The sequence below is a fragment of the Procambarus clarkii genome, chromosome 59, assembly GCF_040958095.1.
Source record: "Procambarus clarkii isolate CNS0578487 chromosome 59, FALCON_Pclarkii_2.0, whole genome shotgun sequence".
NCBI lineage: Eukaryota > Metazoa > Arthropoda > Malacostraca > Decapoda > Cambaridae > Procambarus > Procambarus clarkii.
This window is the reverse complement of record NC_091208.1, coordinates 27,192,427-27,209,926: the sequence shown is the minus strand read 5'-3', so window position 1 is coordinate 27,209,926 and position 17,500 is coordinate 27,192,427. Positions and strand designations below refer to the sequence as shown.

Below are 17,500 nucleotides of genomic sequence, written 5' to 3'. Positions count from 1 at the left end.
ATAATAGTGCTTTGTGTGTGGGGTTTTGTTAAAGCTTCGAGTGTTGCATTTGGCTGGTTTAGGAAGCCAGCTGTAAAGGTGGGTAGGTTTTTGTGTGTGTTTATGTAACGTGAATGTTGGTAAATACTAATGATGTTATCATGTTTGTGGATGTGCTGAGGTCTGGGTTTGTGTTGTTGATATCTGTGGCTCTGGTGGGGGGTTATATCTGTCTGTCTCTCTCTGTCTCTCTCTCTCTCTCTCTGTCTCTCTCTCTCTCTCTGTCTCTCTCTGTCTCTCTCTGTCTCTCTCAGTTGTACTCAGTTGTGTTTGCGGGGGTTGAGCTCTGGCTCTTTGGTCCCGCCTCTCAACCGTCAATCAACAGGTGTGTGTGTGTGTGTGTGTGTGTGTGTGTGTGTGTGTGTGTGTGTGTGTGTGTGTGTGTGTGTGTGTGTGTGTGTGTGTGTGTGGACTAAAAGTATTTAGCTACCACCTTAGAGGCGGTGGCGTAGAGGAGCCTGGACTGCAATAATCAATGGAATGTGCGCACTGAAGACAACCAGTGTGTTTGTGTGTTTGTACTCGCCTGTTTATGTTTGCAGGATCGAGCTTTAGCTCTTGGACCCCCATCTTTATAGCTGCTGGTTGTCTAAAGCAATGATTCTTACCTTATTCCTCTTATCATATCTACTCAGGAAAGCTCTTACTCTCTTGTAGTGTAGTTCCCCTTCCTCTTACCTCTTGACTTATGTCCAGTGAGACTGCCTCTCCACTAGCATACCTGGAACATACCTGGAGAGGGTTTCGAGAGGTCTTCTACTCCCTCAAGCCTGGCCTGAGGTTAGGTTCAACTTGTGATAGCTTGGTTCAACAGGCTGTTTCTTTGGAGCGGCCCGCAGAGCCAACTTCATACTGTCCGAACTGGGTCAGTGTAGCGTGTTGGTGGGTCAGTGTAGCGTGTTGGTGGGTCAGTGTAGCGTGTTGGTGGGTCAGTGTGGCGTGTTGGTGGGTCAGTGTGGCGTGTTGGTGGGTCAGTGTGGCGTGTTGGTGGGTCAGTGTGGCGTGTTGGTGGGTCAGTGTGGCGTGTTGGTGGGTCAGTGTGGCGTGTTGGTGGGTCAGTGTGGCGTGTTGGTGGGTCAGTGTGGCGTGTTGGTGGGTCAGTGTAGCGTGTTGGTGGGTCAGTGTAACGTCAAGGTCTCACTATAACCTTTTCATGAGTTTATTGATCCAAAGAATGTTGAGTAAGAGTAAAGAGTTCCTCTGTGTGTACTCTCCTAGGTGTACTCTGTGTACTCTCCTAGATGTACTCTCCTAGGTGTACTCTGCTAGATGGACTCTCCTAGATGTACTCTGCTAGATGGACTCTCCTAGGTGTACTCTGCTAGGTCTACTCTCCTAGATGTACTCTCCTAGGTGTACTCTGCTAGGTCTACTCTCCTAGATGTACTCTCCTAGATGTACTCTGCTAGATGTACTCTCCTAGATGTACTCTCCTAGATGTACTCTCCTAGATGTACTCTCCTAGATGTACTCTCCTAGATGTACTCTCCTAGATGTACTTTCCTAGATGTACTCTCCTAGATGTACTCACCTAGATGTGTTTCCTGGGGGTAAGAATAGCTCCCTAGACCCACCTTTTCATCCCCTTGTTGGTTAGTACAGTGGCTTTCATTCCTCTTTTATTGACGTATTTATTTTTTAAAGCTCTTTATTGTGTGTGTGGGGGGGGGGGGTGCGTGTGCGTGCGTGCGTGCGTGAGGGTCCGTGCGCCTATGTATATATGTATGGCGTTGGCAAATTATTAATGATTCATTTTACTACGTAAAGGTCCCCGAAAATTGAACAGTGTTGACCTTGCCAAGCGTTGTATATTGGTATGTGTGATATACATACATGTATAGTATTATATACATGCGTGTGCGCGACTATGCATGCATACACACACACACACACACACACACACACACACACACGGGGCTAGGAACCTATAAATCAATTCAGCAAACACCACATACAGGCAAACGCACACATCCATACATATACATACATAAATATATGTATAACTACACATCTACCCACACACGAAGGGAGACGAATGGTAATCGAAGCAACAAACTTGATGCCGTGTACAGGGGAACAACCATAAACAAACGGCGAACATACAGGAGGAGGTATTAGGAGTCAGACCGGAGTGAGGGCCAAGTATTGCCACACTCAAACCGGTTTCTGGGTACCCGGTATGGGCCTGAGCCGGTCTCAAGCGGCCCTGGCCGGTGATCTCCTGTGATCTCAGGTCACAGCATCCATATGGAGAGAGAGAGAGAGAGAGAGAGAGAGAGAGAGAGAGAGAGAGAGAGAGAGAGAGAGAGAGAGAGAGAGAGAGAGAGAGAGAGAGAGATTTAGGTCAGCATTCATCTGTATATTATAGCTAGCGGCTGGCGTGTATTTTCTTAAGTCTCCCTTTCAATAAAGTAGCTTCCTGTTCTTCAGGATCCGTTTTCTTCTTGGGTTTCAAACCCCCCCACCCCCACACACACACACACATACACAATTCGTTCTCATACATATTAAATCGCTTTTCACTCGTATTCACTACGTCCAAAAATCACCGTGTTTTAATTATATAAAAAAATTAAAATTACTTTTTCAAATGAAATGGGCCCAAAGCAGCAAGTTTTGGGTTCTCTGGTAGGTCAGGGAGCCAGATTCACGAAGCAGTTACACAAGCACTTACGAACGTGTACATCTTTCCTCAATCTTTGGCAACTTTGGTTACATTTATTAAACAGTTTACAAGCATGAAAACTTGCCAATCAACTGTTGTTATCGTTATAAACAGCCTCCTGGTGCTTCGGAGCTCATTAACTGTTTAATAATTGTAAACAAAGCCGCCAAAGATTGAGATAAGATGTACAGGTTCTTAAGTGCTTGCGTAACAACTTCGTGAATCTGGCCCCAGGAGGGCAGGAAATTCTCCTAATGTTTCAAAACGTCCAGAAAACGGTCAATTTAAAGTGGTCTCTCCTAACATACCACCAGAGGACCCAAAACAGAAAACGAGAGAGTACGTCAATATCGTGAGCCACTTCCATTTTCTGTTACAACCATTTTTTGGCCTAATGTAACGCATACGAGCGAAAAGCGACGTAATTTGTAAAAGGACTGGAGCCAGATTCACGAAGCAGTTACGCAAGCACTTAAGAACCTGTACATCTTATCTCAATCTTTGGCGGGTTGTTTACAATTATTAAACAGTTAATGAGCTCCGAAGCACCAGGAGGCTGTTTATAACAATAACAACAGTTGATTGGCAAGTTTTCATGCTTGTAAACTGTTTAATAAATATAACCAAAGCCGTCAAAGATTGAGGAAAGATGTACACGTTCGTAAGTGCTTGTGTAACTGCTTCGTGAATCTGGCTCCCTGACCTACCAGAGAACCCAAAACTTGCTGCTTTGGGCCCATTTCATTTGAAAAAGTAATTTTAATTTTTTTATATAATTAAAACACGGTGATTTTTGGCCGTAGTGAATACGAGTGAAAAGCGATTTAGTATGTTTGAGACCAGTAAGCTTGCGAGCGTAGTCGCAAGCTTACTGGTCACGATGTATTCAATTTTGAACCTTTGAACTGTTGAGTAGTCCCACAAGAGGCGTGACCTTTCTCCACATTTAAGGATCACAAACGACCGTTGTCATCGTCCGTGACTTGAGAATCTTCTAGAAAGAGTGAAAGAAGTTGGAGACAAACCGCTGCGACCGTTACAACCCCCCGCCCCCCGCCAACGACGAGTTGCGCGCGCACACACACTCAGGATTTCAAATTCAAATTCAGGTGTTTATTCAGGTAAAGTACATACATACAAGGTGTGATACAAATATTGATGAATTTATAGATAGAGCTAGTACAAACAATGCTTAAAGACCAAAGAAATTTGAATTTCTTTGGTCTTAAAATAAGCCAAAGTTTGCATTCTACAGTGGATTGATGTTATATTCGGTAAAAACGGATTTACATGGGTGCAAAGGATTTACCGAGGATGCAAAGGTGGCATGAAGGTACATCCTTCATGCCAAAGGTAGCATGAAGGTACATAGAAGTTGCTTTAAGACCTGGACTTCATCGATCAATAGATGAAGTCCAAGTTCGCGAGACGTCAGTCCAGCTTCGAAGCGCTGGGAGATCGTTCTTCGTCCTCGATCTGGAAGTTAAACGACATGATTGAGGAAAGATATACAGGTTCCGCAACACGTAAATGCTTCATGAATCGTGACCTTGATCATCGCTTCTCGGCCAAGTCCTTGGCAGTACTAAGGAGCAGTTAAACCAGATTGGTGTTAGGGAAAACTGCCGTGATGAACTGTGCTAGTTATTAACTTATTATTTGTGGTGGTTCATTGTGTCGGGGGACTGATAGCCAGTATATTTATACAGCAGAAGGAAGAGTAATAATGATTACGACAATAATTATTATAATATAATTAATTAATAATTATTACTCTTCTGCTGGGTCATGAAGGAAGCCGATCTGTGTCTGGGACCCGTAGGTGCGGGCCGTCCACCTCCTGGGGCTCGTGCGGCCCTCCAGGCTCTGCTTCAGGAAGCTGGGGGGTCGTTCCTGCCCTTGCTGGGGTGGTTCTTCTCCGGCCCCGATCACGGCGGCCTCCGGGTTTGGTGGTCCCTATCCCTTCTTTTACCAACTTTGAGGTCAACTCCGGATCGTTGTTGTCTTCAACCTCGTTCTGACAGTTCCCGCGACGGCGCTGGAAATAATCGTATTGGCGGTTGCCTTTCCTTTGGAGACTTTCGGCGCCTTGGAGATGGGGGACCTGCTGCATGGGTGACAGCTTCTCCTCCATGTCAACTTACCCAGGCTTTGCACCCTGGAGAGGCCACTCCAGACCGACAACCAGGGCGCAACTGCATAGTCTCCTGAGACTGATGGATGTCTACATCTACAAGTTAGGCTTATATCGAAATTTATTCTCTCTCTCCCTCTCTCTGTCACATTCTCTCTCTCCCTCTGTCACACTCTCTCTCTCTCTCTGTCACACTCTCTCTCTCTCTCTCTCTCTCTCTGTCACTCTCTCTCTCTCTCTCTCTCTCTGTCACACTCTCTCTCTCTCTCTCTCTCTCTCTCTCTCTCTCTCTGTCACACTCTCTCTCTCTCTCTTTCTCTCCCCTCTCTCGCTTTTTTTTCTTCCTTCCTTCCTCTGACCCCATTTTTCCCCTCCCTCCCTCCTCCCTATTCTCCCTCCAGCCACCCTCGCTGCAGGATATCCTACTTAAAAAATCATGTTTTCCTTCGTGAGTGAAGTTTGTTGTGGTTCGCGAGTGAATCCGGATTTGAAGCATAACATGGAGTGTTTACGCTGCTAATTACGCCATTTGCCGTTACCCAAACCCCCAAAGCGTAGCCTTTAATAATCAATACATTCGCTATACTTCATTATCATCATCTTTGCGGTAATCTACATTTTGAAGATGTCTGGTATTGAAGGAAGTTGGAATTTTGTATCAAAATGGGGCATGGGGCTGACCCGGACCCCGTCAATGACCTCCACCATCCACCCACCAGTCATCCTGCAAAGTTTGGTGACACTATCCTTAAGCGTCTGGCTTCCACCCTTACACAGGCCTACGGGTTATAGATATAGATTACTTTGACCTTACTCTGCTTTTGTGTTGTTGATCGACATTCTGGCTGTTTCTATGGTGCTGATAATATTTTTTTTCAGTTTGTATATATTGGCAATACAACGGTTTATTTAATACAATAGTGATATAGAAAACAAGTGCTCTTATCCGGTGTCTGTTGTGGGATTTGAAACTGTACAGTGAACTGTATTTGTATGTATAAAAACACGTTTAAAGCGAGCGATGCCAGCAAGACTTTGAGGTAATTAGTGGTGCTGCGAGAAATGAACACCTTTATTAGATAACACGTGATAACAGACAATAACAGTTCAAGATAACCAGAAAAGTGTGGAGTGACCACGGGAGTGTAGTGGTGTAGGTGTGTGAGCAGGTGGTGACCTGTGTTGACCTGTGGTGACCTGTATTGACCTGTGGTGACCTGTGGTGACCTTTGGTTACCTGTGGTGACCTGTGTTGACCTGTGGTGATCTGTATTGACCTGCGGTGACCTGTGGTGACCTTTGGTTACCTGTGAGTAATTAAGATAACATGCCCGCATCAGAGTCCCATAGACGCTACAGGACTAGTAAGTTATTTTTACAATTTTGTATCTGGTTTTACAATTTTGTATCTGGTTTTACAATTTTGTATCTGGTTTTCATATAGATTTTTACATTAATTATCATTAGCCTTCACTATCTGTGTTCCTTCCCCGTGCTTCACTACTTTCACCCCTAATGACTTCTTCCATATGTCCCTAAATCGTTTGTTTCTTCCATCTCAGTTTTTCGATCCACTTTGTTTTTTCAATATCGTATATGTCGTGATCATGTCTCCTCTTGTATGTTTTTCTTCATGTAAGGGATAGGAGAGCAGGGAGGGGAACAGGTTGATACCTGGTTGATGGGGTTCTGGGAGTTGTTCTACTCCCCAAGCCCGGCCCGAGGCCAGGCTTGACTTGTGAGAGTTTGGTCCACCAGGCTGTTGCTTGTAGAGGTTTGTCTGATCCCATGTTGACGCTATGGATGGTAAAGTTAAGGTAAAAAGAGTGAAAGTTAAGAGAAAAATCTTAAGTGAGAACAAACGAAGGGTTGACAGTGATCTTGGATAAACAATTGAATCCCAGCGCCTTGCTGTTATCTTGGAATGATTTCGGGGCTTTAGTGTCCCCGCGGCCCGGTCCTCGACCAGGCCTCCACCCCCAGGAAGCAGCCCGTGACAGCTGACTACCACCCAGGTACCTATTTTACTGCTAGGTAACAGGGGCATAGGGTGAAAGAAACTCTGCTCATTGTATCTCGCTAGCGCCCGGGATCAAACCCGGGACCACAGGATCACAAGTCCAGCGTGCTGTCCGCTCGGCCGACCGGCTCCGGCGGTGTGTATATAGGAAGGTCAGCAATGAAGTGTGAGTGTAGGAAGAGGAGGAGGTGTTGACCAGATCACACACTAGAAGGTGAAGGGACGACGATGTTTCGGTCCGTCCTGGACCGAAACGACTTGAGAATGGTCCAGGACGGACCGAAACGTCGTCGTCCCTTCAACTTCTAGTGTGTGGTCTGGTCAACATACTTCAGCCACGTTATTGTGACTCATCGCCTGCAGGAGGCGGTGTGTGTGCAACCCGTTCTCGCAAATTCGTAAAGTCAATATTGACTTATTAACTACGTGCATAGGTGATATACTAAACATAATAGATACCCTTAAAAAGATTCATAGAAAACACCGACCTTACCTAACCTTGTTAGTATCTTAAGATAAGCATCTTATTGCTTCGTAATTACAATTATTACTTAACCTATACCTATTATAGGTTAGGTAATAATTGTAATTACGAAGCAATAAGATGCTTATCTTAACATACTCAGTAGGTTAGGTAAGGTCGGTGTTTTCTATGAATCTTTTTAAGGGTATCTATTATGTTAAGTATGTCACCTATGCACATATTTAATAAGTCAATATTGACTTATTAAATTTGCGAGAACGGGTTGGTGTGTGTGTGGGTGTAGGAAGAACAGGAGGAAATAATGACAACAGGTGATAAGGAAAACAAAAAAGTGAATTGTATGAGCAGCAAGAGAATGAGAGGCAGGAAAACAGGAGGAGGACGAGAGTAAAAAGGTATATTGAATGAATAAAGAGACGGGACAAATAGAACGACTGAGGAGAAAGTGAGAAACATGAATAACAAATTTTCTGAAAAATAAAATAAAAAGCTCTTTAGGAAGACTGAGAGAGGGTTTAATATTATATATATATATATATATATATATATATATATATATATATATATATGTCGTACCTAGTAGCCAGAACGCACTTCTCAGCCTACTATGCAAGGCCCGATTTGCCTAATAAGCCAAGTTTTCATGAATTAATTGTTTTTCGACTACCTAACCTACCTAACCTAACCAAACCTAACTTTTTCGGCTACCTAACCAAACCTAACCTATAAAGAAAGGTTAGGTTAGGTAGGGTTGGTTAGGTTCGGTCATATATCTACGTTAATTTTAACTCCAATAAAAAAAAATTGACCTCATACATAATGAAATGGGTAGCTTTATCATTTCATAAGAAAAAAATTAGAGAAAATCTATTAATTCAGGAAAACTTGGCTTATTAGGCAAATCGGGCCTTGCATAGTAGGCTGAGAAGTGCGTTCTGGCTACTAGGTACGACATATATATATATATATATATATATATATATATATATATATATATATATATATATATATATATATATATATATATATATATATATATATATATATAAAATTTGACATGAGAAAAAGAAGCTTAAATAGTTAATATAGACTAAAACAGGTCAAGAGAGTTGAACACGTTGAACATCTCATGGATGGAAGAGATGAGAGACAAATATGAACATCTTGAGGTTATCTTGAGATGATTTCGGGGCTTTAGTGTCCCAGCGGCCCGGTCCTCGACCAGGCCTCCACCCCCAGGAAGCAGCCCGTGACAGCTGACTAACACCCAGGTACCTATTTTACTGCTAGGTAACAGGGGCATAGGGTGAAAGAAACTCTGCCCATTGTTTCTCCCCGGCTTCTGGGATCGAACCCGGGACCACAGGATCACAAGTCCAGCGTGCTGTCCGCTCGGCTGACCGGCTCCCTCCCCAGACGGTAGACGGTCTTGCTTCATGCAGGTCGGCGTTCAATCCCCGACCGTCCACAAGTGGTTGGGAACTATTCCTAACACCCCCCCCCCAACCCCCTCACGTCCCATCCCAAATCCTTATCCCTTCCAAGGGCTATGTAGTCGTAATGGCTTGGTGCTTTCCCCCCTGATAGTTCCCTTCCCTTCACTCAAACCCAAAAAATCTTCGACTTACGGGCTATTCATGTCACCATCTTGGGTGGCTTAATCTTCATCAATCAATCAATCAGGATTTGGGATGAGACGGGTGGCAGAGGAACAGCGCACAACCAATTGGACGGTCGGGGATTGAACGCCGACCTGCATGAGGCGAGACCGTCGCTCTACCGTCCAGGCCAAGTGGTTGGACGTACACGTCAAGAGACCCAGGATCATGACGGTAGAAGTCTGTCATCTGAGACGGGTCGCGTAGTGGTGTTTGGAGGTAGCGCAGAAGAACGAGCGAGCACGAGAGCACCCTCCCAGCGAGCACGAGAGCACCCTCCCAGCGAGCACCCTCCCAGCGAGCGCGAGAGCACCCTCCCAGCGAGCACGAGAGCACCCTCCCAGCGAGCACGAGAGCACCCTCCCAGCGAGCACGAGAGCACCCTCCCAGCGAGCACGAGAGCACCCTCCCAGCGAGCACCCTCCCAGCGAGCACCCTCCCAGCGAGCACCCTCCCAGCGAGCACGAGAGCACCCTCCCAGCGAGCGCGAGAGCACCCTCCCAGCGAGCACGAGAGCACCCTCCCAGCGAGCACGAGAGCACCCTCCCAGCGAGCACGAGAGCACCCTCCCAGCGAGCGCGAGAGCACCCTCCCAGCGAGCGCGAGAGCACCCTCCCAGCGAGCATAAGAAACATTACAGGAACAACCGTGGACATCTTCAAGAGAAAACTAGATAGTTTTCTTCAAGGAGTGCCGGACCAACCGGGCTGTGGTGGGTATGTGGGCCTGCGGGCCGCTCCAAGCAACAGCCTGGTGGACCAAACTCTCACAAGTCAAGCCTGGCCTCGGGCCGGGCTTGGGGAGTAGAAGAACTCCCAGAACCCCATCAACCAGGTATCAACCAGGCTTAGGAAGGGGTTGCCAGGAATTCCAGAAAAGTCACTTGGCTGAGCGGAAGCTGTTTGTAACACTGGAGTGCGTGTATGTGAATGTAAAGTGTGTGATGATTCACTGTTGATGTGATCCTTGTGTAGCAGTGATGATGGTGGTGGTGGGCGAGGGTCACTGTACACCACACTGTACACCACACTGTACACTACACTGTACACTACACTGTACACTACACTGTACACTACACTGTACACTACACTGTACACTACACTGTACACTACACTGTACACTACACTGTACACTACACTGTACACCACACTGTACACCACACTGTACACTACACTGTACACCACACACAGTCTAATGACCATTTATAAAAATGATTATATTTTTAGCTTGTAAGGAAGTAATAGCTTGGAAAAATGAGCATATTTATAGCTTCTTGCATGCTGCTAATAGGATATCTATCGATATATATCGATAGGATACTATCGATATCCTATCTGATGCAGGTGAGTCACAATAACTTGGGTGTAGATATGATGACCAAACCTGAAGATGAGGAGACTTCTTATCTTGAGACGACGACGTTTCGGTCCGTCCTCGACCGTTATCAAGTCGATTGTCCTGATAATGGTCCAGGACGGAGCGAAACGTCGTGGTCTCAGCATCTTCTGGTGTGGGGGATTTGGTCATCATATCCTATCTGATGGTAAGATAGGTATGGCTCAAGGCGTTACATCTATCGTAGTTTGCCACTTCACATGACGCTTTTGTTACCGTTTTCTTTACTAACAACATTTTATCCATTTTCTCTAATAGTGTGTTTTTGTAGGACAAACTATAATGTTTTGAGCTCAAACCATATAAGTACTCCTAAATAATGAACTTTATTTACACATGTGTTTGTTTGGCAGGCGAGAATGCGGGGGAGAAGGAGCTCTTCCTGGGTGGGGTCGAACCCGTGCGTCTCACACCGTCTTGGGAGAACACCAACCTCCCCAAGGAGGAGCTCAATTTCAAGAATGTCAACACCTTCGAGACCTTCGAAGTGGACATGGAGCCGCCCAAGGACAGGTAAGCGGCTTTCTTATCGGTTTCTTGTGGTGTGTGTGTGGTTCTAGTACTTGTTTGGGGGGATTTTGTGTGTGTCGGGTACTTTTGGGGGATTTTGTGTGTGTCGGGTACTTTTGGGGGATTTTGTGTGTGTCGGGTACTTTTGGGGGGATTTTGTGTGTGTCGGGTACTTTTGGGGGATTTGTGTGTGTGTCGGGTACTTTTGGGGGATTCTGTGTGTGTCGGATACTTTTGGGGGGATTTTGTGTGTGTGTCTGGTACTTTTGGAGGATTTTGTCTTGTCGGGTACTTTTGGGGGGGATTTTGTGTGTGTGTGTCGGGTACTTTTGGGGGATTTTGTCTTGTGTCGGGTACTTTTGGGGGGATTTTCTGTATCGGGTACTTGGGGGGATTTTGTGTCTGTGTCGGGTACTTTTTTCGAGGGGGGGGATATTTATCTGAATTTTTATCTCTTGTAAGATTATATACGTCACTGGTGGTTAACATATAATTACATCACCTACCTACTTACCGTGTGATGATTCCGGGAATCAATATGGCCCGTGCTCCGACCAGACCTCCTGGTTGGTGGACCGATCAACCAGGCTGTTGGACGCCGCTGCCCTCAGCTTGACGTACGACTCACAGCCTGGTTGATCAGGTGTCCTTTGAACACTGTGAGAGATCGGCCAGTTGTGCTCCTTACGGGTTTCCTCAGGAGTTGATGTCTGTGTTCAGATTTTAATCCAGTCCATAGTTTCAATATTTTAATTATTATGTATCTCTCCCGCCTGCGCTCAAGGGAGTACAGATTTAGGCTCTTAGTCGGTCCCAATAGTTTAGATGTTTTACTGAGTGGATTCTAGCAGTAAAGGATCTCTGCACGCTCTCCAGGTCAGCAATTTATACAGCTTTAAAAGGGGCTGTCATTTTTTTTTTTTTTTTAATTTTGCCCCGAGGGGCGAGTTTATTGGGCTGTCATTGTGCAGCAGTACTCCACTCTAGAGAGCACTAGCATCTTGAAAAGTATCATCATCGGTATAGCATCTCTAGTGTGAAAAGTTCTTGTTATCCAACCTGTCATTTTTCTTGCAGTTGTGACGGCTACTTTATTGTGTTCTTTGAAGGTAAGGTCTTCCGACATGATTACACCCAGATCCTTTACATCTTAACGAAAGCACTTACGCAAGCAATTACGAACCTGTACATCTTTTCTCAATCTTTGGCGGCTTTGTTTACAATTATTAAACAGTTAATGAGCTCCGGAGCACCAGGAGGCTGTTTATAACAATAACAACAGTTGATTGGCAAGTTTTCATGCTTGTAAACTGTTTAATAAATGTATCCAAAGCCGTCAAAGATTGAGGAAAGATGTACAGGTTCGTAAGTGCTTGCGTAACTGTTTCGTGAATCTGGCTCCTAGTTTACATAAATATTGAGGTTTACCGTGTTCTCTAATGTTGTCTACTCTCATAAAAAATTTAAGTGTCATCGGCAAAGGATGATACAGTGCTATAGTTTGTGTCCTTGTCTATGAACTGTTCAACACTTGATATAATGAACTGTGCAACACTTGATATAATGAACTGTTCAACACTTGATATAATGAACTGTGCAACGCTTGATATAATGAACTGTGCAACACTTGATATAATGAACTGTTCAACACTTGATATAATGAACTGTGCAACACCTGATATAATGCACTGTGCAGAACTTGATATAATGAACTGTGCAACCCTTGATATAATGAACTGTGCAACACTTGACATAATGAACTGTGCAACACTTGACATAATGAACTTTACAGCACTTAATATAATGAACTGCAGTCCTTGTTGATAGCGAAGTTCACAACACTTGTGACAATGAACTTACAATGAAGTGCATGACTACAAGTCCCTCAGACCAGGTGACCTTTCACAGGAGTCAGGTGTGTACCGCTCTTCCCGCGAACTATACATGTGACTCCTTTGTGATGCTGCATACTTTATGGGTGCCGGCGTCGGGTGTAGATAGTGCCAGAGTCGGGTGTAGATAGTGCCAGCGTCAGGGTGTAGATAGTGCACCAGCGTCGGGTGTAGATAGTGCCGGCGTCGGGTGTAGATAGTGCCAGGGTCGGGTGTAGATAGTGCCAGCGTCAGGGTGTAGATAGTGCACCAGCGTCGGGTGTAGATAGTGCCAGCGTCGGGTGTAGATAGTGCCAGCGTCGGGTGTAGATAGTGCACCAGCGTCGGGTGTAGATAGTGCACCAGCGTCGGGTGTAGATAGTGCACCAGCGTCGGGTGTAGATAGTGCACCAGCGGCGGGTGTAGATAGTGCACCAGCGGCGGGTGTAGATAGTGCCACCAGCGATGGGTGTAGAAGAAGGGCAACATTTCTGGTATCCACATCAACTGCTGCAAATCCTGCCGCCTTGAGGCGAGATTTGCTTTCCCTTGCCAAGTCTTACTGGAAGGGTGAAGACAGGTGTGCTGGAAGGCAGGATATAAGCTCAGAGGGCGGGCCTTCAGTGCTCGCTAGTTTACAGTTTGGTTATGAATGAGGAGCTGTTTGGTTTGCTATTCAGTGTGTGTGTGTGTGTAGTCCAAATGCCCAGAAGTGGGGCTGCTATAGCACTCGTGTTTACATTGGCGGTATTTTTGGCCTAGGTTGGAGGAATTATGAGGAGGAGGTTGGTGCAGAGTTGGCTACTGACGGCGGGGGTGTTGTGAGGCCGAGTCTTCTCTGGGGTGAGTGGAGGGTCCACTCTGGGGGTGGGTGGAGGTTCCACTCTGGGGGTGGGTGGAGGTTCCACTCTGGGGGTGGGTGGAGGTTCCACTCTGGGGGTGGGTGGAGGCTCCACTCTGGGGGTGGGTGGAGGCTCCACTCTGGGGGTGGGTGGAGGCTCCACTCTGGGGGTGGGTGGAGGTTCCACTCTGGGGGTGGGTGGAGGTTCCACTCTGGGGGTGGGTGGAGGTTCCACTCTGGGGGTGGGTGGAGGTTCCACTCTGGGGGTGGGTGGAGGCTCCACTCTGGGGGTGGGTGGAGGCTCCACTCTGGGGGTGGGTGGAGGTTCCACTCTGGGGGTGGGTAGAGGCTCCACTCTGGGGGTGGGTGGAGGTTCCACTCTGGGGGTGGGTGGAGGTTCCACTCTGGGGGTGGGTGGAGGTTCCACTCTGGGGGTGGGTGGAGGCTCCACTCTGGGGGTGGGTGGAGGCTCCACTCTGGGGGTGGGTGGAGGTTCCACTCTGGGGGTGGGTGGAGGTTCCACTCTGGGGGTGGGTAGAGGCTCCACTCTGGGGGTGGGTGGAGGCTCCACTCTGGGGTGGGTGGAGGCTCCACTCTGGGGGTGGGTAGAGGCTCCACTCTGGGGGTGGGTGGAGGCTCCACTCTGGGGTGGGTGGAGGTTCCACTCTGGGGGTGGGTAGAGGCTCCACTCTGGGGTGGGTGGAGGCTCCACTCTGGGGTGGGTGGAGGCTCCACTCTGGGGTGGGTGGAGGCTCCACTCTGGGGTGGGTAGAGGCTCCACTCTGGGGTGGGTGGAGGCTCCACTCTGGGGTGGGTGGAGGCTCCACTCCATACCACCTACCTCCTCAACCTTCTATCTCTCTCCTCCGCCACACCCAAGGAAGAGGGTGGGGGGGGGGGGAAAGGGGCACGCGAACAAGGGGACACAGGTGGAGACTGAGTACCCACATGAGCCACAGGGACGTTAGCAAGAACTTTTTGAATGTCAGAGTAGTTAACAGGTGGAATGCATGAGACGGTGATGTGGTGGAGGCTGATTCTTGGACCCATCCTGTTTCTTATATATGTAAACGACCTTCCAGAAAGTATAGACTCATTCCTTTCAATGTTTGCTGATGATGCAAAAAATTATGAGAAGAACCAAGACAGATGAAGATAGACAGAGTACAGAACATCCTGGACAACGTGGAGGAATGGTGTAGAAAATGGCTACTAAAGTTCAACTCAGGAAAGTGTAAAGTAATGAAATTAGCCGAAGGGAGCAGAAGGCTGAACACAAGGTACCATCTGAGAGGTGAAATCCTGCGAGAGTCAAATAGAGAAAAAGATCTGGGGGTTGATATCACACCGAACTTGTCCTCAGAGGCCCACATCAAAAAGATATCATCAGCGGCATATGCTAGGTTGGCCAACATAAGAACTGCCTTTAGAAACTTGTGTAAGGAATCGTTCAAGACCCTGTATAGCACTTATGTCAGACCAATCCTGGAGTATGCAGCTCCAGCCTGGAGTCCATACCTAGTTAAACACAAGACAAAGTTAGAGAAGATTCAGAGGTATGCCACCAGGCTCGTCCCGAACTGAGAGGTATGAGCTACGAGGAAAGGCTAAGGGAGCTGAACCTCACATCCCTGGAAAATAGAAGAGTAAGGAGAGACATGATAACCACCTGGTTGATACCTGGTTGATGGGGTTCTGGGAGTTCTTCTACTCCCCCAAGTCCGGCCCGAGGCCAGACTTGACTTGTGAGAGTTTGGTTCACTAGGCTGTTGCTTGGAGCGGCCCGCAGGCCCACATACCCACCACAGCCCGGTTGGTCCGGAACTCCTTGGAGGAATACATCTAGTTTCCTCTTGAAGATGTCCACGGTTGTTCCGGCAATATTTCTTATGCTCGCTGGGAGGATGTTGAACAACCGCGGACCTCTGATGTTTATACAGTGTTCTCTGATTGTGCCTATGGCACCTCTGCTCTTCACTGGTTCTATTCTACATTTTCTTCCATATCGTTCACACCAGTACGTTGTTATTTTACTGTGTAGATTTGGTACTTGGCCCTCCAGTATCTTCCAGGTGTATATTATTTGATATCTCTCTCGTCTTCTTTCTAGTGAGTACATTTGGAGAGCTTTGAGACGATCCCAATAATTTAGGTGTTTTATCTCGTCTATGCGTGACGTATATGTCGCCTACAAAATTAGGTTATTATATGTTAAAATTATCAGTTGACTGTTGAGAGGCGGGACCAAAGGGCTAGAGCTCAACCCCCGCAAGCACAACTATGTGAGTCCACACACACACACACACACACACACACACACACACACACACACACACACACACACACACACACACACACACACACACACACACACACACTAAGGCAAGACAGAGAAGGACGGGCAGATTGCATATTTCTGGGCTGCCAAAAAGCCTTTGGTACAGTACACATAGAAGGCTATTATACAAGCTTGAGAAGCAGGCGGGAATAGACGGAAACGCACTATCATGGGTAAGTAATTATCTGACAGACAGGTGTCAGAGAGTGACAGTGAGGGGCGAGGAGTGGGACTGGCGTAGAGTAACAAGCGGGGCGCCTCAAGGATCGGTGCTGGGTCCCATTCTATTCCTCATTTATGTAAATGACTTGACTGCAGGAGTTGAGACATAATGTCAATGTTTGCAAATGATGCAAAACTAATGAAGAGGATTGAGACAAATGAGGAGTGTAAGATTCTCCAGAATGACTTGAGCAGCTTGCATAGACGGTTCAAGAAATGGCTGCTAGAGTTCAACACCAGCAAGTGTAAGGTGATGGAAATGGGGACAGGAGCCAGGAGAACGAAAGGCCAATATACGATGAAGGGAAGCTACCTCTCTATAACGTCTGGAGAAAAAGACCTGAGAGTGGACATACCAAACCTAACTCCAGAGGCTCATATGAACAGAATAACGTCAGCCGCATACTCTACTCTGATAAGAGTCAGAACATCCTTCAGAAACTTGAATAAGGAGGCTTTTATATCACTGTATACCGCCTATGTGAGGCCAGTCTTAGAGTACGCCGCCCCATCCTGGAGCCACCATCTTGGAGCCTCTAATGTCTTGGAGACATTAGAAACACATAAGGAAGCGCGAATAGGAGCAGAAGTTTGCAACGAAACTCGTCTCAGAACTGCGAGGGATGAGGTACGAAGACAGACTGAAGGAATTAAACCTGACGACGTTAGAAAGGAGAAGGGAAACGGGGGGGGGGGAGACATGATACAGACGTATAAAATACTTATAAAGATTGACAAGGTGGAAAGAGTGGAAATGTTTCAGTGAAAAACAATATATGAAAATGCACCTCTATCTTGCCTTACTTAATGCCCGTGCCTCCCTCGTCTCATCACAGTTGACTTGATAAAGGTCCAGGGCGGACCCAAACGTCGTCGTCTTTTAAATTTCTAGGGTGTAGTTTGGTCAACAATATCAACAGAACAAGGAGGCACGGATGGAAGCTTGAGACTCAGATGTGTCATAGAGATGTTAGAAAGTTTTCCTTTAGCGTGAGGGAAGTGAGTAAATAGAATGACCTAAAGGAGCAAGATTGTAGAGACAAATGCCAATCATAACTTTAAATGCTGGTATGTTAGAGAAATGGGTCAGGAGTCATTGCATTAGACAACCAGTGGCTAGAATAGTGGGATCCAAGAGCTAGAGGTTGATCCTGCAAGCACAGATAAGTGAGTACAACTAGGGTCTTAGTTCTGGGACTAGCCTAGTGGCATAACTGAACTTTTTCAAGCCATTTCAAGACGAAGCTTGAAAAAGTCCAGAGATATGCCACTAGACTAGTCCCAGAACTAAGAGGTATGAGTTACGAGGAAAGGCTGCGTAAA

At 46.6% G+C, this 17,500-nt stretch overlaps 1 protein-coding gene across 2 annotated transcripts in view; it reads left to right on the top strand.

Annotated features, from left to right (window-relative positions):
- Nucleotides 1-17,500, top strand: part of Ent2 (Equilibrative nucleoside transporter 2) — a 193,489-nt gene that overhangs the window by 48,400 nt on the left and 127,589 nt on the right. For both annotated transcript variants that reach the window (XM_045758700.2, XM_045758699.2), the window contains exons 2-3: nucleotides 5,718-6,202; nucleotides 10,749-10,908. In XM_045758700.2, the coding sequence (XP_045614656.1) occupies nucleotides 6,166-6,202; nucleotides 10,749-10,908 (197 nt within the window). In that variant the 5' untranslated portion in view covers nucleotides 5,718-6,165. The remainder of the gene's footprint in view (nucleotides 1-5,717; nucleotides 6,203-10,748; nucleotides 10,909-17,500) is intronic.